The sequence below is a fragment of the Rattus rattus genome, chromosome 9, assembly GCF_011064425.1.
Source record: "Rattus rattus isolate New Zealand chromosome 9, Rrattus_CSIRO_v1, whole genome shotgun sequence".
In the NCBI taxonomy this organism is placed as follows: Eukaryota; Metazoa; Chordata; class Mammalia; order Rodentia; family Muridae; genus Rattus; species Rattus rattus.
This window is the reverse complement of record NC_046162.1, coordinates 94,809,944-94,832,297: the sequence shown is the minus strand read 5'-3', so window position 1 is coordinate 94,832,297 and position 22,354 is coordinate 94,809,944. Positions and strand designations below refer to the sequence as shown.

The 22,354-nt window shown below is 44.8% G+C and overlaps 1 protein-coding gene across 1 annotated transcript in view; it reads left to right on the top strand.

The window, feature by feature from the left end:
- Nucleotides 1-22,354, top strand: part of Vps53 (VPS53 subunit of GARP complex) — a 122,307-nt gene that overhangs the window by 60,199 nt on the left and 39,754 nt on the right. Inside the window, exons 11-13 of the mRNA XM_032914111.1 lie at nucleotides 864-1,005; nucleotides 12,257-12,358; nucleotides 19,419-19,513. Coding sequence (XP_032770002.1) covers nucleotides 864-1,005; nucleotides 12,257-12,358; nucleotides 19,419-19,513 — 339 coding nt within the window. The remainder of the gene's footprint in view (nucleotides 1-863; nucleotides 1,006-12,256; nucleotides 12,359-19,418; nucleotides 19,514-22,354) is intronic.

The following is a 22,354-nucleotide window of genomic DNA, read 5'->3' as shown; positions in this document are numbered from 1 at the left end:
CCTTTAACTCCAGCATTCGGGAGTCTGAAGCAGGCAGATCTCTGAGTTTGAGGCCCTGGTATAGGTCAAGTTCCAGGGCAGCCAGGGATATATACAGTAAGACCCTGTCTCAAAACAACAACAACAACCAAAACAAAAACAAAAACAAAAAAAAAACCCACATAGAGATATAAATATAGTAATAACCATGTTATCAGATTAGCATCTATAATTCTTTGTGTAGTCTTACTATGATGTATATAGTCTCCCTGTATGTGTAGATTCACTCTCCATGGGTGGTGGAACAATTCATGAGTTTGAAAACAGCTTTTATTACAATATATTGTTATAGTTGTTGTTTTGTTGTTTAAGTTGCTGATGCTCTCTTACTGTGCCTAATTTATAAATCAAACCTCTCTGTAGATATATGTGTGGAGAAAGCATAGCATATATAGGGCTTGGTACTATGTTGGGTTCAAGGATCTGAGGAAAGTTCTTAGACTGTGTCCCCTATGGGAAGGAAGACATTACATCTCTATTCCCTAGGCTTTAGACTGAATTGGTAATAGACCTCAGTATGTTTTTCCTGAATGAATGTAAACTATTTCCTTTGACATATAGTTAATATTTAAATACATATATATTTATGTATATCCTTCATGTATTATGTTCCCCATGTGCATGCCTGTGCCTGTGGAAGCCAGAAGAAGCTCTCCTGGAACTGAGTTACAGATGGTTGTGAGCCACCATGTAGGTGCTGGCACCTGAACCAGGTCTTCTACAAGAACAGCAAATTCTTTTAACCATTGAGCCATCTCTCCAGCCCACTTTACGATATCATGAATGAAAGATGTTTAACAGCTGTCTTTTTCTTTACTTTGAAGGACAGAACTTTCCAAAATCATGCGAGCCAGAGCTAAGGAAATTGAGGTGAAGTTGCTTCTTTTTGCCATTCAGAGAACAACTAACTTTGAGGGGTTTCTCGCAAAACGCTTCTCCGGTTGCACCCTGACAGATGGAACCCTGGTAAGACCTTCCTGACAGAGCTGGGTCTGGGTACCAGAGGCTGGGTGGCCAGGCTTCCTTCACAGTTTCTCTGTCAAGCTATCTCATCCTTTGGCTCCTGGTCTCAGATGATCCTTCCCTCTCAGCGCCAGAGAAGCTAGGACCCTAGGCACCTTGCCACTGCGTCCTGTTTACTTTTCTCTTTTGACAGGGAAAATGAGCCAAATTAGTGATTGCAGTACTCCTAACAAAACGTGATGTAGAGTCCGAACTGGACATTATTGTTTGTTTGTCTTTAAATTTTTGCCATATGTTCCACACTGAGTTATATACAGTTACCTGCACTCAGTTACTTTGATTCATCCCTGTAGAAGCCTCTGCTGTGTTCAATTGACTTCTAGGCCTCACAGAGATAATAGTCAAAACAGAATTGTGTCTACTCTGACGGAAGAGTAAAGATGGGGTTAGGACTGAAGCACGGCTCCCATGCATCTCTCACCCCTGCAGTGCTCTCTAGCTCCCAGCTTTCCAGTTCTAAGGTCCTGGCACTTGGGTAGGATCCTCCCCTTCCCCCCATAAGACCTACCTCAGTATAGGGGGCTGGTTGCTCAGCACTGGGCTGAATAGAGGTGGTGTGGTAAACAAGGACAGCAAAACCACTGAATGGTAAGTACTACCTACTCTGTGGGTAGAAAAAAAGTTACTGGGAGACAGACTTCAGGCTGTTTCTCCAGAGCAGAGAACAGCAGCCTGGCTGGGAGCCTAGGCCTAGGGTTCCTGAAGGCTTCCAGGCAGATCCCTCTCTTTTGGGAGATTTTCCCCCGTGTCTTAGGTAGCACAGGGTTCCTGGACCAACCCTACCGGGAGGGGTCTACACCTGTTGCAATCAGGCCGGTTTATGGGTAGCAGGTGTCCTTTTACATGTGCAGGGTGGCTGTTTATGGAGGTAGGAGGAAATTGCAGTTGTCGGATGAACAAGGTCGCTGAGTCTTAGTGTTCCTAAGGAATGCTGGGGGCTAGGTCTCTGTCTTCTCGTGGCCATCTCCCTGGCTGAGCTCAGACAGCCACTGTGGGGTTTTGGCGGATTGTGCTGCTGTCTTAGGTGCCCACTTGGTGATGTAAAAATGGCGGTTCTGTTTAAAGCAGTGACTCAAGTCCCTATCTGCTCAGACTCGCTCATGATCTTACTAAGAGACAACTGGAATCACAAAATACAACTTCCACACTTAACATAAGAGACAGACCTGTAATCCTAATACTCGAGAGACAGAGGCAAAGAGGATCAGAACTCAAGGTCATTCTCAACTACAAATTAAGTTTGAAACTACCTTGGGCTACATGAGCTCTGACTTAGAAACCTAACAAAGAAACAGTAACACAAAAACTTCACAATAAATAAGTAAATAAAATATATAAACAGACCTCTGCATGCTAACTCATTTTTTTTTCTTTTTTCTTTTTTTCGGAGCTGGGGACTGAACCCAGGGCCTTGCGCTTGCTAGGCAAGCGCTCTACCACTGAGCTAAATCCCCAGCCCCGCTAACTGATTTTTTAAGATTGGTTTTATTTTAGTAATAGAAGAAAAAATAGGTCACAAATGGATGAAAGTATCCTTGTCCTATTTCTGTGATGAAACACCATGACCCAGGCAACTTTTAAAAGGAAGGGTTATTTGGGCCTGTGAGGAGGAGGGGGTTCATTTTCATCCTAGCAGGGAAGCAGGGCAACTTGAAGGCATGTGTCTTAATCAGGGTTTTATTGCTATGCTGAAACATCATGACCAAAAAACAGGTTGTGGGGGAAAGGGCTTATTTGGCTTACACTTCCACGTCACTGTCCATCATTGGAGGAAGTCAGGACAGGAACTCAAGCAGGGCTGGATCTGGAGGCAGGAACTAATGCAGAGGCCATGGAGGGGTGCTGTGTACTAGATTGCTTCCCCAGGCTTGCTCAGCCTGCTTTCTCATAGAAACCCGGGCCACCGACCCAGGGATGGCCCCACCCATCATGGGCTGGGCCCTCCCCCATTGATCACAAATTGAGAAAATGCCTTACACCTGGGTCTCATGGAGGTATTTCTTCAACTGAGGCTCCTTTCTCTGTGATAACTCCAGCCTGTGTCAGGTTGTCACACAAAACCAGCCAGTACTGCATGGCAGCTAGAGTAGTGGCAGACAGCTCACATCTTGAAGTAGAAGCAGAGAGCAAACTGGGAATGGCACATGGCTTTTGAAGCCTCAAAGCCTGCTCTTGTTCCAGCAAGGCCACGCCTCTAAAACCTACTCAAACAATGCTACCAACAGAGGAACAAGTATTCAAATGCCCAAGATTCTAGGGAACATCTCAATCAAACACCATTGTCCTTAAAGAAAACACAAGTCACAAAAGGGTCTAGTTAGCAGAAAAACCACTGAAACAAGTATGTATGTCGGGGCTCACACTAGGACTAGCTCAGTGATAGAGGCTTGCCTTGCATATACAAGGCTCTCTCTAGGTTTTATCCCTAGTACTGCAAACAAATGAAAACAAAACAGAACACAAACACACACACACACACACACACACACACACACACACACACACAGACACGGACATGACACTGAAGAACATTGTAATTTCTTTATGTACTTTTCTCAATTGTCCACTGTCTCTCCATGCACTTCTCCAAGTCAGTCAATGTCTAACAAAGTTCAGCCTCTTCCTCTGGATCACCGTCTGTCTCATTTATCAAGTCTCAGCAGCCAATCTGCATTGTAAGCCCTGATGGGGGATCCCATAGACAGTGAGGATTTTTTCTTCAATGTGAGTTTTAGAACACTACTAGACTGCCATGGCTCCCCCTAGCTTTGGTAGGCATCATTCGCACTGGTCCTGGTCCCTGTCATCACCTCACTCTGGACTAACAGGTCATCCATTTTGTTTGTGTTCTCTCATCCTTGATGGGAAGGACTCTGGTAAACCACACATGGCTCCTGACCATACTTGCAGTAGATGGCCCTAGGAACAGAGGCCTCAGGTCCCAGACTAGCTACCAGCCACCTAATCTGATGATCTGCTGTCCCCTGGTCCTTTGCTGCTTGGCTCCAGAGAAGACTTTCTGAAAATCCTTTTTTGAATACCATTTTTGCTTTAGACTCTCAGAATAAACTACAAAATGGATCCAGGTGTAGCTTGATACTATTAGATACATGTTACATTTTATATAAAGCTAGTGGACTGGTTGGGAAGCAATCAGGGAGCAGGCAGTGAGTCAGCCAAACAGCCAAGTTGTCCAGAGACCCTGCTTTGCTGTTTGTTTCTTATGGCATCCCCAACACACACACACACACACACACACTGCCCCCAGCCTTCCTTTAAGCTGTTGGTGACTCTGAGGGTAAAGGATGCATGACATACATTTTTTTTTTTTTTTTTTTTTTTCTTTTTTTTTGGAGCTGGGGACCAACCCAGGGCCTTGCGCTTCCTAGGTGGCGCTCTACCACTGAGCTAAGTCCCCAGCCCCATGACATACATTTTTAACTGGAAAGCTTTAAGGATGGTCTTGCTTTGTCTGCCTGTGCTAGCACTCCCAAGTTCTATCCCCACCCTGTCCTTCAGCTCTTCTTGTAGGAGTGAGCAGCCAGTGTGTTTGCCTCTTGCCTCAACTTCTGACCCTGCAGGAGGGATTTAAGGAAAGTCTAAGGCTCACATGCCTTGAAATTAAAAGCAAATGTCCGTATGGGACTTAACTGTATCCACATGCACGTTAGTGACTTGATGATTAGATTGAAGGTGAGCACATTTTCTCTGCCTGCTGCTGAAAGCAGAGTAGACTGGGGTTAACTGCTCTGAATTTGAAGTTTCTTTTTCTTTGTCTTTTTAAAAATAAGAATCCTCTTATACCCTGCTGCTAGGGTCCATTTCCTTTTGGCTAGTGCATAGGTTATCCTTCAAAACAGAATTGTCATTTAGTTTAGAGGTCATTTTAATGTAATGTATACTTTCACAGCTTAAAAAAATAACACTATAAAGATATAAAGTTGCAGAAGTGATTTTCTGTTTTGTCTTATTTTTGGTTTTGGATACAGGGTCCTACAGCCCAGGCGGGCCTAGAACTCGGGAGGCAGGCACCGCTACACCCATATTGTGCTCGTCAGCCTTGATGTTTGCACACAAGAGCATTTAGTTACAAAGCCTGCACAGAGCATCCCACCTTCCTGGCAACTTAATGCCTGCCTTAGGGAGGCCATCAGGAGGGAAGGGGAGCTCAGGGTTTCCCAGGCGTCTATTGTAAGCAAGAAAGTAGCTTTGTTACACCCGAGCATCTCTCATCAGAGTTTGAAAATGTCTACAAATGGTTCCTTTTAAAGTTTTTTCCTGAAGTGTGTGTGTGTGTGTGCATGTACACATGCCTGGTGCCCATGATCAGAAGAAATTATCAGATTCCCCAGGAACTGGGTTAAGAATGACTGTGGAAGGGTTGGGGATTTAGCTCAGTGGTAGAGCACTTGCCTGTAAGCGCAGGCCCTGGGTTGGTCCCCAGCTCCAAAAAAAAAGAAAAGAAAAAGAAAAAAAAAAAAAAAAAAAAAAAGAATGACTGTGGAGCACAAGTGTGTGCTAGAATCAAACCTTGGTTCTCCACAAGAACAGCAAGATCTCTTATCCACCGCGTCATCCATCTCCCCTTCCTACCCTTCCCAGCTCTGGGACCTTCAGTACAGTTCTCGTGTGGTAGAACTCCCAACCATAACATTGTTTTTGTTGCTACTTCATAACTGAAGTTTTTCTACTGTTATGAATAGTAATGTAGATATCTGTTTTCTGATGGTGATCTTAGGTGACTCCTGCTGCTCTAGCCCCTATAAATGATTCCTTGACGCTAAAGGAATATACTCTAACATTTGAATAGCATCTGTGATGGTTTAGATATGCTTGGCCCGGGAGTTTGGCCTTGTTGGAGTAGGTGTGTGGCTTTAAGATCCTCATCCTAGCCGCCTGGAAGCCCATCTTCTCCTAGTGGCTTTCAGATCAAGATGTAGAACTCTCAGCTCTCCTTGCACCAGGTCTGCCTGGAGGCTGCCATGCTCCCGCCGTGATAATAGACTGAACCCCTGAACCTGTAAGCCAGCCCCAATTAAATGTTGTCCTTATAAGAGTTGCCTTGGCCATGGTGTCTGTTCACAGCAGTAAAACCCTAACTAAGACAATTTCCTAAAGGATAATTAGGTTGTGCCTATTTCTAAGGAGAAGGTAATACTTAGTCAAGATATAAAATTTGGAAATGATAGGTATAAGTGAAGAAGCAGAAAAGAAGAGATCCATTTTCCCATCAGAATTGAGGACATTGGTTTCCTTTATATATGGTGTAACTGACTGCAGGTCATGTCTAAAGAAAGTGCAGTTTTAGCCATTTTGGAGACGATCATGGCCAATACCTAGGCTTTTCCAACTCTGCCTCAGACTTATAATACATTGGTTTCTCTTCTGTGCATATATAAAATCTTTTTCAAACTCGCTCTGTAGCAGGTGCTGACCTTGAACACTTTATCTTCCTGCCTCTGTCTTCCAAGTGCTGGGATTAACTACATATGTGCTACTTTACACCTGGCTGTTACCTATATATTAACTACATGTTAAACATTGATAGAGAACAAAATATTTTTAAAGTAAGTTCTTTTTCTCCTTAACTGGAGCTTTCTAGTCTATTTTTGAGACTCCCTTATGAACATAAACACAGAATACACATTTTCTATTTTCTGTTCAGAAAACAAAATCCTTTATGTAGAAACATTTGTGAATAAGTGCTAGTCGAACAAGAAAATCCTCTTCAAGTGTGCTCTGTACAGAGGCTCAGAGAAAGAGAAGTTGGATCGGACAGATGCTTGTGGGTTAGTAGGGGAAGGAAACCCGTAGTGCCATACAATGTGAGATATGAGCGTGTGGCAGCAAGAGTGGGGAGGATAGTAAACTCCAGGTGTGCTCGGCCCCCACCCCACGCTCCTGATTGTCAGCTAACGCCGCAGGCTGCCTCGAAAAGTACAGAGCTAGTGCAGTGTTTACAGAATGAGAGGTGCAGAGGGTACAGGGCTTTCATCTAGAACTGAAAGCTTTCTCCTTCAGGGAAAGGGGGGAAATGGCCTTAAATTTCAGCGTTCCTTCTTTGATAATGTAACATGTCCAGCCAGGGCCTCCAAAGAGGACTTGTGTGTGCAGGCCCAGATGTGGAAACGCACCTGACTGAAGCCAGACTCTTCTCACAGTAAATGAGACAGCTTGGCTGGCCTGTGTGTGGCCCCTTCTGTTTGGAAGGTGCTGGGAATCCCATGTGAGCCAATCAGTGAGAATTAAGTTGCTATATGAAGAACTTTATCTTCCCTCTTGGACTTGAGATCCACTGTCATCATGTCTAAAAGAACAGATTCTCTTAAAATTGGAAATCTCTTCCCTTTTCTTGGCAAATACTTCATTTCATCTAGCAGCACTCAGTTTATAGAATGTGTCATTCAAGTTACTTTAAATCCAAATCCAAACTAGCAATTCTCCCTGGTCTACAACAGCTGCGGAGGAGGAAGTGTGACCAGGATGGCTGACAGCAGGGCTGCTGCCCAAAGGGTGCCACTGTACCAGTGGTTGCTGTGGGCAAAGCCTTGTTCTCCCCGTGCCACATCAATCTGAGCAGGGCAAGGCCTCTGAACCATGGCTTGGGCTTAGTCCAAGAGCATTCTTCAGTGGGGTGGTGAGTGCACAGTAGTGGGGCTAGGAAAGGAGGAAGCACTTTGGTGTGATGTTCACACCTATAAACTGAGCGCCACTGCTTCTGTTTCCTAGAGAGATCCCAGAGAGACAAGTCAGCAGGACAGACTGTCTATGAGGTGCTGAAAAGAAATTGGTTTCATAAGACTTTCAGTCCTGTGTCCTTCTTTCTTTTCAGTGTGCTGCTTTACTAAGTGCACACTTATGCACACCTGCAATTCCAGTACTAAGAAGGCAGAGGCAGGGAGGTGGCAAGTTCAAGGCTAACCTGACCCCCTACTAAGACACTGTCTTGAAAGGAAGAGACAAAGTCTAAGGCCTTACTCAAGTCACCATCCCTAATAGTATTAGTGGAAGCCACTGCTCATAAAGGTTTCCTTGTGTGCCAGATCATGTGTCTGGCTGCTTGTTTTCCATTTGAGAACAGAGCTGAGGCTTGAGAAGCTAGGCAGATCTAATAGTAGAGCCTGGACTTGAACCGTATGTCATATCCAGAGCCACCCCCCCCACACACACACACTATACAGGGTCTTCAAATAAGTGAGATCCCCGTCAGTCTCCCAGTAACTCCAGCCAAAGTGTGTGAGCCTCAGCCCTTTCTTTCCCTTCCCTTCCCTGGTCCCCTTCCCCCTCCCCTTCCCTCCCTCCCTCCCTCCCTCCCTCCCTCCTTCTTCTCTCCCTTCCTCCTTCCCTCCCTTCCTCCAGAATCCATGCCTCCAGCTCAGTCCCATCCCCCTCAGTTCTCACTGCAGCACTACCGCCCCATACCATCTCCTGTCCCTGCTGAAGTCTGTCCTCCCAAAAGCAGTGGAAGGATTTTATTTAAGTTTTTAAAAATTAAATGTATCCATTCACCCACTTTGTGTGTGTGTGCTTGCTGGCTTGCTGCACACATGTGGAGGTCAGGACAACTTGGAGGAGTCAGTTCTCTCCTTCCCTGGATGGATTCTGGGGATTAGACTTGGGTCGTCGGTGTTCATGGCACGTGCCTTCACCTGTCGAGACATCTTACTGTTAGGTATTTTTAGAAGTTATACTAGACAAAGAATTAGTCCTACATAGTTGAGAGGCTAAAGGAGACCACTTGAGTGCAGGAGTTCAAAGTTAGCCTGGGCAACATAGTGGGACCCAGTTTTGTTTTATTTTTAAATTCAAATTAGTATCTGTTATTTGTAAAAGCCCTTCATGCCACTTTCTTGTGATAAGAGGAAAATCTTAACATGCCTACAAAAGGTACTAAACTGGGCCCTCTGCCTTGTACCTCACACCTCTGCCATCCTTCCTGCAGACTCCCCAAGACTGCTGCTGGTGGTGCTTTCCCCTTATCTACATTCCTTGCTCTTTCCTGCCCCAGCCAGCCAGGTCCTCAGTCCCCTCTCACAGGGCCTCCCTTCTTAGTCTGTTCCTTTTGCATGGCCCACGCAGTGCAGGTGTCTGGACGGGGCAGACACATAACTAACGTCCATTGCATGGCCGATGAATGCTGCGGCCCAAGCCTAGAAAGCACTCACCCGACACTTCTCACCCGAGCGGCTCTCTGTTCTGTCTCCAAAGGCTCTGCCCTCTACCGTGCGTCTTCATAACAATTACTTTTTCTTCAGACGTCCTCCAATCGTTTCTGTGGTTGATTAAAGCCTCAGTCTCAGCAGACTGAGGGCACAGCAGGTCTCTTACTCGATGCTTTCCTGGGTACCCAGTACATCCATTTGTGAGTGGATGAAGGAAGAAATGCAGGCCACACTTGGAATGTGCGTGCCCTAATAATGTGCTAGGGGTTTCTGGTCCATGATTCCCTCCATGACTCCATCAGTATGCAGATGGAAGAAGGGAACTCACTCACTGTGACTAGTAGTTCAGGGATCCTGCTTCACGACGCTCTGCATGCTCAATGCTGCCTTTCATGCTGTCTTTCCTTTTTCTTTCATCCTTTGACACTTTCCCTAGTGGGGCATAGATTCTAGGAATACTCTCCGTCTGTCTCCTTGATTCTGGCTTTGTTTGTTTGTTTCTTCATTTATCCAATAAATAGCACATTGTGCTTTAAAAGTGAGGTTCAGCTATACAAAGGTCAAGCTGTTATTACCAACTTTAATGGACTTAGCAGTAGATAAAGAACATTTACTATGAAAGTTCAGATCCTGTTTCTTTTATGGAAAGATTTAGAGCAGGGCTTTAATTTTAGCTAAGAGACCTGCTTTCCATATCCACAAGGCACAAGGAGATTTAGAGTCATAGCAGCTCTACTCAGGAATATGACCCCCAAACCTACAATTAAGTGAATTTAAGGCTCCTAACTAATTTAATTTTTCACGTGTTTTATGTGTTTAATTTTTCGATGCAGGTTCTCAGGTAGCCCAAGCTTGCCTTGAACTCACCATGTAGCTGTATCTAGGCAAGAACTCCACCACTGAGTATATCTCTAGCTAGGGAGCTGTGTTTTGCCTTGTCTTGTCTTGTCTTGTCTTGTCTTGTCTTGTCTCGTCTTGTTGAAGTGATGTTTTTTACTGCCTTGTCTGGTTTCAAACTCCTTGACTTAAGAGATCCTTCTACTTCACTTTTCAAAAAAAAAGAAAACAAAAACAAAAAGCAAACAACAACAACAACAACAAAACAAAAAACTGGGACTTCAGGTACCCATCAGCATGCCTTAGCCTAACTAATTTAATTGTTAAAGTTTAAGTCTGGTAAATTCTCATTTTCACTATTCCCTTCCCTTAAAATATGAGTATTCCCACCCACTCTTAAAATGTCTGCATTGTTGTTTGCTTGCTTGTTTGTTGTTTTTAGACAGATTCTTCCTGAGTTGCCAGGCTGTCCTGGAGCTCACTGGATAGCACAGGCTGGATTCTGACTGGAACAAACCTACAGGCTGAGGACTGTGCTCTAGAGTGTTGTGATTATAGGCATGTGTCACGTTCCTGGCCAAATACTAGCCTCTCTTAAAGAGACAATTAAAGCTTAAAAGCATAGGCTTCTAAAAAGTCTCTCTCCCTCTCTCTCTTTCTCTCTCTCTCTCTCACACACACACATGCACATATAAATGATTTACAGCAGTTCAAGAAGGTAGCACGCAGAGGATGCAGATCTTAAATGTTTGCCTGATTCTTTGAATTGCACTGTTTCTTGCCAGTTTTCTGCAAAAGCCATTGTCTTAATAATGATTACCTTAAGCTGATACAGTCAGCACAAGGCTTTCTTTATATACAGAAGCCATTTTCTGACTACAAAATAGCACCCAAGTGTTTTAGACAATAATTTAGTAGTTTAAATGTGTATAAACAGAATTGTCTTAAAGCTCATAGCAGATACCTTAGAGGGTCTTGGTTTCTGGGAGAGAAAAAGATGGAGAGAGGAGAGACATCCTGGGGTAAGGGATTGTAAGAACTGGCTATATGGGCTGGCCAATCAGAGTATGAACAGCCCACGAGGAACATGGCAAGTTATAACTCAGGGTTATTAATAGGGAGGTAAAAACTAATAGCTTAAAAGATAGATTCTCAGTTCTAGTGCTGACTTAAGTCTTATTATAAATATAAAAGGTGTATGCCTTATCTGGAAACTGAATGATTAAAGGCGGGGTAGAAACCCGTTTGAGATTAAGTATTAACTACAGCAATTCACTTGGCTTTCGTTTGTAATACTTTTGGATGATACCGTGGCACTTGGCACCATTTACACTATTGTCCAAATGTGGCCTTCTCCTGGTTTTAGGAATCACATCAGTTTATATTACTGGTAGATGCTAAAATGTCATAAATACATTTGGAAACTCCCTTTTGACCTAGCCTCTTGTCTTCAGGATCCAGCCCTTGCCACATCACCTCACTCCAGCACCAGCCAGCCCTTTTATTTGTCATCAGGTTGTTGAGACTCCTGGTACTTAAACATAAAAGACGTTTCCAATTGTTTTTGTGTTGCATGTGTGTGAATGTGCATGTGTGTGAATGTGCATGTGTGTGAATGTGTAGGTGTGTGTGTACTTACATTTGGAGGCCAGGGAAGGATGTTGTATCTCTTTCTAAGCCTATTCCCTTGAGAAAGGGTCACTCACTGTTTCTCAGCTAGACTAGCCAGCAAGCTTCTGGGATCTACCAGTCTCTACCCTGTAACATAAGGGTTACAGGCACAGGCAACTATACCTAGCTTTATATACACCTTTAAAGAATACACACGTGGCACAGACATGTAACCCACACCTGGCAGATGAGGACGGCTTCCCAGAAGAAGGAGCCTCTCAAACGAAGACCAGAGGATGAATGAGTTTTAGCCAGATTAGAATTGGAATAAGGGTACTGGGTCCATGTGGTGAGTTCTAAGATAGCCAGGGCTATGTACTATGTAGAGAGACCCTGCCTTTAAAAAATGAAAAAGAAAGAAAGAAAAGAAAAAGAAAAAGAAAAAAGTAAAGACTCAGCGTAGGGTAGACAGCACAGGCTCTAGAAAGTGAAGGAGGAATGTGAAGCCATGTGGGTGAGAATGAAAAAGTGAGTTGCCTGAAAGGCTCGTGCTCAGAAATAACACCTTTCTCGTGTCTTAATAGAAAAAGCTGGAGTCCCCACCGCCATCTACCAATCCCTTCCTGGAAGATGAGACAGCAGCAGAGACGGAGGAGCTGGCTCTGGAGAAGGGAGAGTTAGAGCAAGTGAGTCCGCTCGTCTGCAGGTAACCAACTCGTGCTCTTTCCTGAGAGTGGGCTGCCTCACTTCATGTGTGGTCTGTGGCCGGGACCACACTCAGAGATCATGACAAGGTGGGTTTTATAGAAGGCCTTGTGTAAGGACACGGTCAGGTAACAAAGAGCAGTTTTCCGCCCTGATCAGTTACAGAAGAGCCTCCACTCAGCATGGAGCATCGCATGCTTGCCTCAGCCCTTGCAACAGGGCTGCCCAGTTAGAGCTCTGCCTTGTCCAGCATCTTCTGGGGATGTCAGCAGCTTCCTTCCTCTCATCCAGTGCTGTGATGATGCAAGATACTGTGAGGTTAGCCATGCCATCCGTGGCCTGGGAGAGCCCTCCACACGTAGCTAGCCAATTGGAAGCCACCGGGCAACCTTGGAAATATCAGGGTGACAGCAGTGTCTTTGGAGTTCCTTTTTGGAGCACACCAGTACTTTTAATTTCCTTCAGCACTTTCTGTCCAGCTCAAAATTTCCTGTCCCTTCTTCCTGCAGAATGGTGTTTTTGTTTCATTGCTATTTTATGACAAGAGATGTTAGAGCAGTAAGTCAGCCGTTTCCTTTCTGGATTAAAGCGCCTTTTCTTTAATTCTCTACACTTGGCTGCTAGAGGGTTATTTGGTGGCATTGTTTCTCTCCAGACACCAGTCAAAGGGAGGCGGTTGGGAGACCAGCTTGAGGAAATACAGCCACACACTGTGCAGCTAGCTTTGCATTCCAAGTGGCAAGGTTGGGTGAATTCTGACAGGAGTCAGACAGGAGAATTCCTAGAAGCCATTAAATGTGTCTGTTCCATTGATTAAGTAATTGTAATAACATAGATACCTCCCATTTAAGGCACTTTATAATTTCAAAATCTTTATACGCTTTCTTTCACTTCGCTTTCACTGTCCCTCCCTCTGGTTTACAGGTGATGAAAGTACAGCTCAGAGAGGCTAACCAGCTTGCTCACACAGCTCGGGGTTTAGAAGTGGAGGGTGGGACTAGCAGCCAGGTCTAGCAGATGGAAACTTGAATTCCTTTCCTAGCTCCCCCTCCCATATGCACACTTCATGTCTTATTAAAAAGTAAAGGCCATAGAAGTGAAGTTTATGAGCAAAAGTAAATGGGAAGAACTGAGGGCTGCTGTGAGTCTGTCCCAGAAAAGTGGAGCTAGCTGTAGCTGGTTTAAAGCTGTGGTATTATTAGGTAGCACAGACAAGGGGATATTGCTTCTGACCCCAGTGCCGTTCTCAGAGTGGGAGCAAGGACTCAGATTGGAGAGGGTTTTTTTTTTTTGTTTTTTTTCCCCCGATAAATTCCACTGGGCCACCTGCTTAGTAGAAACATGCCGTGTGCAGTCATGTCTTGTATGGGGCCTTCCTGCCTCTCCAGGATTATGAGCTGCCTTTGTCTTGATTAGTTAAAAACCATGCAGTTTGAGCACTCAGGTGCTCTGTGTTAGCTGGTTACCTCTGGGTATCATTACACTGAGTCAATAGAGTCCCTTCATTACCTTTGCACGGTTTTGCTGGATAAAACATGACTCTGGTTTTGTCTTGAAACATTTTTCTCTTCATGAAAACTTGATTGAAGTGACTATTGTAAGACCAAGACCAGCAGGCTCTAAGGACAGTGATCACTGATCCTGGTCAAGCAGGCAGGAAAAGCAGGGTTCTGCAGTGATAAGAACTCGGGGCCTGTGTCTGCTGCTCACAGCTACTCAAAGATACATTTTAGGCTCTCTCAGCCTCCATGCTGTCGGTATCGTGACATGCTGTATTCTTAGATGGCCCTTGGGGAGTTGGGAGAGAAAGGAACCAAGGTCCCTGCTGCCAGAGCCGCTCCATTCTGAGTCACTTTGTGTGGGGACTTCCAGGCCAAGCTTGTTTTAAACCTAAAGTTTTACATGTGGTTTTTTTTTTTAAACTAATAAAAAAGTCCTGATCTAGATGATGCCCCCGTCATTCAAGGCTGTTCTTTATTAGCAGTAACACTCACACAGTGACTAATGCCCTTCATATGTTACTCACACCTCTGGCTTGCTAGATGGAGTCTCAGATCGCCTTCCCAGCAGCCAGTTGGCTTCTGGAGTTTTGTGCACCAGAAGAACAGGAGCTCTTGGGGTGCAGGGAATAGACTCCACAGCATAAGTAGGGAGCCAGCAGAAGTAGTGGGGAGCCCCTGCCTGTTGTCTTAGGTTTCTTGAGCCATCTCCTTGCCCGTAGGCAGTTGGCCCCCAAGGTCAGGGTCAGCTCTTGCTTCCTGCTACAGTTTGTGCCTAGTTGCTGAGAAAGGAGTGTGAACTTGAAAAGTAGTGTTCACTTCATGAAAAGACCTTAGTGCTTAATTGCCAAGATAGTCCCAGTAATAAAAAACAAAACAAAACAATACAAAAAAAACTCAGCATTTGAAAAGGGACTGAGGGCACAGGAGGAGAGAGAAGAAATCAGGAATTTCTGGTTTCAAAATGTACCCTTCTGGTGATCCAAGCAGTTAGATTTAATCTGTTTACATTGGATAGTAATAAAAGGAAATGGGACCAGCTGCAGACCTCCTTACTGTGACAACAGTAACCTTTTATTATTCCATCAAACTCCGGGAGGAAATAGCTTAAACATCTGCAGCGTTTGGACAGAATTCACACACTCAGCAGTCCAGCCTGAGTGCTACTGCTAAATGACTTAGTGTATTCTTTAAGCTGAGGATCAGCTCTTTGGGGTGCAAAGGGAGACACCAGTGTGAGCTGAAATTCCAGCACCTCCTCACTAAGCATGGCGCATTCATAGAGCAGCTGTGGGCAGGGCAGCCCTGTGGAGAAGTAGAAAGAAGAGAAAGAAATCTGAGCAGTGCCTCTTGTTATCCCCATCATGCTTCAGCTCATAAGATGACAGCCACAGGAATTAGGTACTGTGGTGACAGGACTAATAACAGACAAGGCAGAGGTAGATCAGTCACCTAAGATGGACTTGGGACAACTGCCTGTCTGGTAATGCAGCTTCTGTATATTCTGTGGAGCTTCACCATTCAAAGACCCATGAACATCAGTCCAGACGACTTTGTTAGAGCATCATAAAGCCACTTTCTCCCAAGAACAGATCTGTATTTTATACTCACCAAAGAGCCTTTAGACTTGTTAGACATGCTTTTAGAACCATATGTTTTGTACACAGTTAGGAAACTATAAGCAAAACCACAGATTAAGATATTCCTAAAGTGTCTTCATATGCAAGATCCAGTCTTTGGAACCACTTGTTAATTAAACTATATTTTGCCAGGCAGAGCAGCATAAACTTGTGCCCCTTCTTGGAAAGCTGAGGCAGGTAAAGGTGTTCCTATACAAGCAAATTAAGCCCCACCACCAGGACCCATGTAAAGATGTGTTGTTGGAGATCAGCTAGAGACATCTTTATTAGCCAGCTGGTAACTACACTGGGCATTCAGGATCCCAATGTAGCCTAAGCCTTGCTCAGGGGGAGCTTTTAGGCAAACACACACACACACACACACACACACACACACACACACACACACACACACACACACACACCCTGGGTTGACACACTTCAGCTAACAAGAGCAGTTAGCTAAAAGCAGAACTACAGAAGCCAAAAGCAAGGTGAATACAATTAATTAAGTTAAGTTAATACATAACTGTGGACTTTGATGGAAAGGCCTTTGTTTTAGTTTTGGCAAATGTTGCCATCTTTGTGCTGAGTTTTACAGCCTGATTGGTAATCTCTTTCACCATAGAGTCAGTTGTGCTAAGGTCTGGGGGCCTGTTACATATGGAAGGAGAAAACTGACTCCACGAAGTTGTCCTCGAACCTCCATACCCTTGCCATGGCATGTGTGGCACACACACAGTAAGAGCAAAACAAACAGAAGATGAATAGTGCAGATTATAGAGGTGTCCTAGTCAGTAAAGCACTCACCTTTGTCAAGTGTGAGGCCCTGACTGGATCTCCAGAATCCATGTAAAGTGCTGGGTGTGATGGGAGGCACCCATGAAATAGACAGACGGCCTGGCATCCACTGGCCAGCGTGCCCAGCCTGCCTGGCATAGTTCCAGGCCAGAAGGTGCAAGGCACCCGAGAGTGACTCACAGCTGAGTCCCCTCCACACACGAACCTGTACCACCAACACACAAGAAAAAAAATAATACTAATGATTATGGCCAGACTAGCCATATTCCCCCAGTCTAAAGTCAGGCTATCTAGTTCTACAAAGGCAGATTGAATCTCATTTTTATATTTATCTTCTATATTGTTAACAAGCCACCTTATCCAGAAGAATCAAATGAAAAAACAGATAGGATAAGGTCTGGGGAGATAGCCTAGCAGCTAAAATTCTTGTGGTATCAACATAAAGACCTGAGCTCAGATCTCCAGCACCCATATAAAAGTGATGTGGTGGTGCACATCTGTAATCTCAGCACTGGGGGAGCGTGGACAGGTGGATCCAGATCCTTGCTAGCCACCCAGTCTAGCTGCAGTGACAAACTGCTGCTGTGTGAGAGGTGGCTCACTCCGAGAGCGCGTGCGTGCGTGCATCTTTGAGAGAGAGAGAGAGAGAGAGAGAGAGAGAGAGAGAGAGAGAGAGAGAGAGAGAGAGAGAGAAATGAATACCCCTCACAGCCTTCATTATGGGTCATCTATGTTAAGCTAGAAGAAATGGACCAGCTCCTGGTGCCTGTGCTCTGAGGTGAGCAGCTATGGTCTGGGTCAAGCCCTGTGCTTTCTCAGAGACCCTCTCAAAGTCCTCTCAGGGCCCAGCATTGGTGGAAGTTTCCAATTGGCAAAATACACAGGATCTGGTAGACACTTGTCCTAAAAGGACCAGAGTTTTGAGCAGGTGTAATGGTATCCCTGATCTTTCAGTACCTAGGAGGTAGAAGCAGAAGGACTTCCTGAGATACAGAATGTGACTCTTTGTCTTAAAAAAAACAAAAACAGAACCAGTTTCTAAGAAATCTGGCCTAAAATTTAAAAACATGAAACTTATTGGAGGTAAGAGGAACAGAATTATAGGATTATGTAAAGTTGACTCCCTCTCTCATCTCCCCCCTTTTCTGTAGCCTTGGCTAGCCTGGAACTTAAAAAGATTTTCTTGCATCTGCCTACCAAATACTGGGACTAAAGGCATGAGCCATCACACCCAGCAATATTTAATTTTAATTGAAAATTATTAGTTTTTAAATATTTGGGGTTTTGTTGGTTTTTTTTCCAAGATAAGATCTCTATATATATCCCTGGCTGTCTTGGAACATCCTCTGTAGACCAGGCTGGCCTTGAATTCACAGAGATCCACATGGGAATTAAAGACATGAGCCATTAAGCCCAACTAAAAGATATTTTTAATCAATTAAAGTGATGTGTAAATAACCAGATGCTAAGAAAGTAGATTTCTGCCTGTTACTGGGTGGCAGCTTTTCCAGTTTTTGCAGTTATTTTTACCTTAAAAGTCTGTATTACATTTTGTTTATTTAGAGTGGAGGGAAGGGACCACATACCTTGATACCTGTATGGAACTCAGAGGACAATTTGTGGGCATTGTTCTCTTCTCCCACCTTGTGGGTCCTGATATCCAATGTTGTAGTAAATGCTGAACCTGCTCACTGGCCCAGGGTCTCACCATATTGCCAGGGCTGTTCCCAAGCTGTGGGCTCAAGCTGTCTCCCTGCGTCTGTCTCCCTAGAGCTCCCTCTGTGGGTCTGTGCTGCCACACCTAGCTTGTTTTCAGTGTGCATTAAGATAGAAGCAATTTAAGAAAGTAGATTTCTATAAACTATTCTTACCAGTTAATATCATCATACTCATAATCACAGTGGAGGTGAGAGGGGGAGGGTATACTTACAGCTTTGATGGCAGTGTTAGTTTACAGATGTGTTCTTATCTCTGAATTTTGTGTACATTATGCACGGGGGTTGGTGTGGGGGGAAGAGAATGTGTTTGTTTACTATACCAGTGGAACAACATCTTTAGCCCCGTTTGTTTTGAGACAGTATGATGCTATATAGCCCAGGCTGGCCTCAAACTTTAGCTCCTCCTGTTTTGCAGTACTGAAGTAGCAGGAATACACCACTGTACTCAATTCAAGCTCTTATGCAGTAGTCATTCCCACTAAGCTGATTAATGGAGTGTGGTAGAGTGCTTACTAGTGTACTAGACCCTGGGTTTGGTTTCCAGAGCTACAAAGAGAAGGAGTTTGTAAGCAGCAGTTCTGTCAGCAAGTGTTACAGGCATGGCTTATATTCAATTTGAACACTCAGGATCTTTGGTTTAGAGGTTTTTTGCTGACAACAGTAGACAGGTTAACAGTTTTTCAAGGAGTAGAAAATAACAGAGATTCTTATTTTTAGATACTTGGAAAGGAATTAGGAAGAAAATAAAATTTTTAAATGGTTGCTGCCAAGTAACCTGTTTACTAGCAAATTTTAAGTATCATTGTGGGGCTGAGACAAGACAGTCTCCCCACCATGCTTTCTTAGACAGGAGACCTTCATGCTGAGGGACGCTAAGTGGTGAAGCCAGAAAGTAGAGAACAAGGTGGCAACCCTCTGTTGGCCTCCCCCTCCTCTCTTCCTAACATTACTTTTAATCAAAGTCTGAAGTCTGGGATCATTGCAGGAAGGAGCAAGTCTGCTGGTGTGCCTTTGGGATTGCTGGTGGGAGCTCAGCCTCATTTCCTGGGCTGTGAGGTAGCAGCAGTAAAACCCCATGAGGGAGCATTGTGACAGAAAGACAGAAGGTACCTTGTATCACAATCATAATAGCAGTAATAACACCAAAGTGTTAAGTCTAGCCCAGATTCAGACCAAATCAAAGTTGCATATAATATCAGAGTAGCAGTAAATCTTCCAGCATACAAAGCAAGCCCAAACTACTGACAAGCTGGCAGTGGCTCACTGGATCTATAATCCTGAAGTAGTGCAGTGTCCACTGGTTTTATCTGTGAGATAAGAACTTTGGTGTTTGCTTAAAATCTTTCAGAGGTTGCTCAAACATACAGTTCATATTCATTCATATTCTTTCTCCTCTTTTTCCAGCCAAAGAAGCCCAAAGCCCCAGATAATCCATTTCATGGCATTGTTTCCAAGTGTTTCGAGCCTCATCTCTACGTGTACATTGAGTCCCAGGACAAGTGAGTGACAAGCATTCTGCCTGTTCCTAGCCTCTGATCATATTGGTTGGTTCCTACACAAGGACAACCCCTCCCAGAGTCATTAAGGAAACCATTGTATCTTCTGTGTATAACCTTTTATCTTGCCTATAATTTGTCTCCTTGTTTGAGACAGGATATGTAGCTTTGGCTGACCTTAAATTCCTAGAGATCTGCCTGCCTCTGCCTCCAAGTGCTAAGACTGAAGGCTTATGCCACTGTACTGGCTTGTTTTCCTCATAAATCTACACTGCCCGAGTTGGCTGGATAAGGGTCCATGTGGATCAAACACCTCCCACTCCTACCTCCTACCCCTCTGTGGGCCCCAACCACATAACCCCCACAAGGTGTCAGGCACCCAGACACTGTAAGGAAACCCACTCCCTGGAGTACATACTTTCAGTTATAATTTGGCTTTTCACTGTGAAGTAGGTTTACTTTCATAAAAACTTAAAAATAGCACAAAGATCTTCCATTAGCTTTTCCCAGGCTATGAATATCTTCACGTAAACATAACTATCAAAATCCAAAGTAAGATTGATCCTGTTTCTGGACTAGGACCTCATAATCATGCACTTAACTGTGGGGTCTCTGTAGCCTCCTTTAATCCTAGCTACATCCTCATTTTTTCTATCTTTCTGACCTTGGCATTGTAAGAGGACTGACCAGATGTTTCAGATGCTTTGTGAAATGCCATCGGTTTCCAATTGCCTGATGATGTGCCTCTCCTACCCCTGCCCCTGGCAGATCCCCTCTGAATCAGTTTCTAATGTTGCCCAGACTGCTCTTGGCTCCTGGAATCAAGTGATCCTCCCTCCTCAGCTTTCTGAGTAGCTAGAACTATACACACAGCATCGATTCATGTATTGTCTTTCTTAAATCCCAGTTAGGAGCTGTCATAATAGCACACAGTATAGCCCGTCAATTAGAGGGTGGAGCTTCAAGTTCAATTAGAGGACAGTTTCAAGTTTGGAGACAACCTGAGCTGCATGTGTGAGACCATGTCCCTAAACAACAAAATACAGGTTATATACTTTTGGTAAGAAAACCGTAGAAGTACCTGGTTTTGGCTCTGTCTGCTAAGGTGAAGCTGGCCAGCCTTCTCCACTGTCAAGCTACAGGACTTTTTCCTTGTATTAAGTGTCTTGCAGGGAATGCGTTGAGATAGTGGGTAGGGGGTCATTTTATCAGGCTTTGAGGATTCTCGCCTGCAGCACTTCTCACTGCCTAATGCTGGCCGTCTGTTTCCATCCTTTGTTTTCCACTTTCTAATCGGAATTCTACTTAGGAAAGTTCTCTCTCCTTCCCCACTTGTATCGGTTAAGGACTTGGAGTCACCCATGCCACATGCTCTTTCACAGACGCACAGGCTCCACACGTTCTCACAAACCAGGCCCCTCCAGCCCAGTTTCCTCACAGCCAGAAGTCGTCTAGGGTCTCCTTGATGGTGTAGGGTCCCTTACTGACAGGAGACTACTCACAAAGAAGGGTGGTCCCTTCTTACGCCCAGATCTTTATCCATGGCCAAGGTCACTATTGAAGTTATTGGACAGTGGAGTTTGGAAAAGTTGGGTTTCTGGAGCAGAGCAGGTTTTGAGGACACAGGCTGGCAGAGCAGATCAGACTTGATGCGGTAATGGTTATTAACCTTTGACAAGGCATAGATCCTTTCAAGGCTCCTTGAGCTTTGGGCCTATAATCCCAGCTACTAGGAGAGTGGGAACTGGGGTGATTGCAAGTTCCAAGCCTACCTGGGCTACAGAGTGAGATCACATCCAGCCTGGGTAGCGTAGTGAGACCTTGCCTCAAAACTACAATGTAAAAAGAGGGTAGTGGAACACTTGCCTAATATGTATAAGGTTTAATCCCCAGTATCACAAATAAATAAAAAAATAAACAGTAAACCATAGACCTCTAGCAAAAAAAAATTAGTTATATACACAGAGTAACTTTGAGTATGGTTTCAGGGGACTTTAGAAAGCCACTTTTTTCCCTTTGGTCAGAAACCATACAGCTGAGAAAGAGCTCAGATTAGACTGATGTGTGCAGACACTGCTCTCATAGTTCCATTACTCAGACCTCTGCCAGGGAGGGCTCACCAGCATAGCAGACTGAGGAGGGGTCTACATGCCAGGAGGACCTGGATTCCAGTCAGCTTTGCACTCACTAGCCTGGGGCCTCCAGCATGCCACATAACCCCTTCCAGGCTGTCTTGTCCTCTCTGCAACAAGGGTCATCAGCCCATCCCATAGGCTTTGCGATGCAAGTAATTCACCTCAACAAGTGGCTCCTTGGCCCACAGTGGATGGTGTGCAGGCGGGCAACCCCATCGGGGTTACAGACTTAATATGGAGCCAGGCGTGGGGTCTGTGCTCTCATCTCCAAGTTCTCTGTGCCCAGGGAACATTCTGGCAGTACGGTCCCAACAGATAACCAAGCAGCAGGAGAAGGCCCACTAGCCAGTATATAGGAAGGAGGCAAGCTTCTCTGTCACATTGGCCTCTCCAGCCTTTCTTCCATACACACACACACCCATGTGTCACACATACATTGTTTCAGCTATTGGAATTCTCACATCTGAGATAAGACTGTGTATGTCCTAAAAGCAAGGACCTGGGGTTGGAAAGATGTATAGCTTAACATAAGAGCAACTCCTGCTCTTGCAAAGGACCCAAGCGGCTCCGAGAACGCTCATCAGATGCTCACAACCACCTGGAACGCCAGCCCCAGGGGGTCTAATAGCTTCTTCTGGCTCCTGTGGGCACACGCACGCGCGCGTGTGCACACACACACGCACACACACACACACACACACACACACTC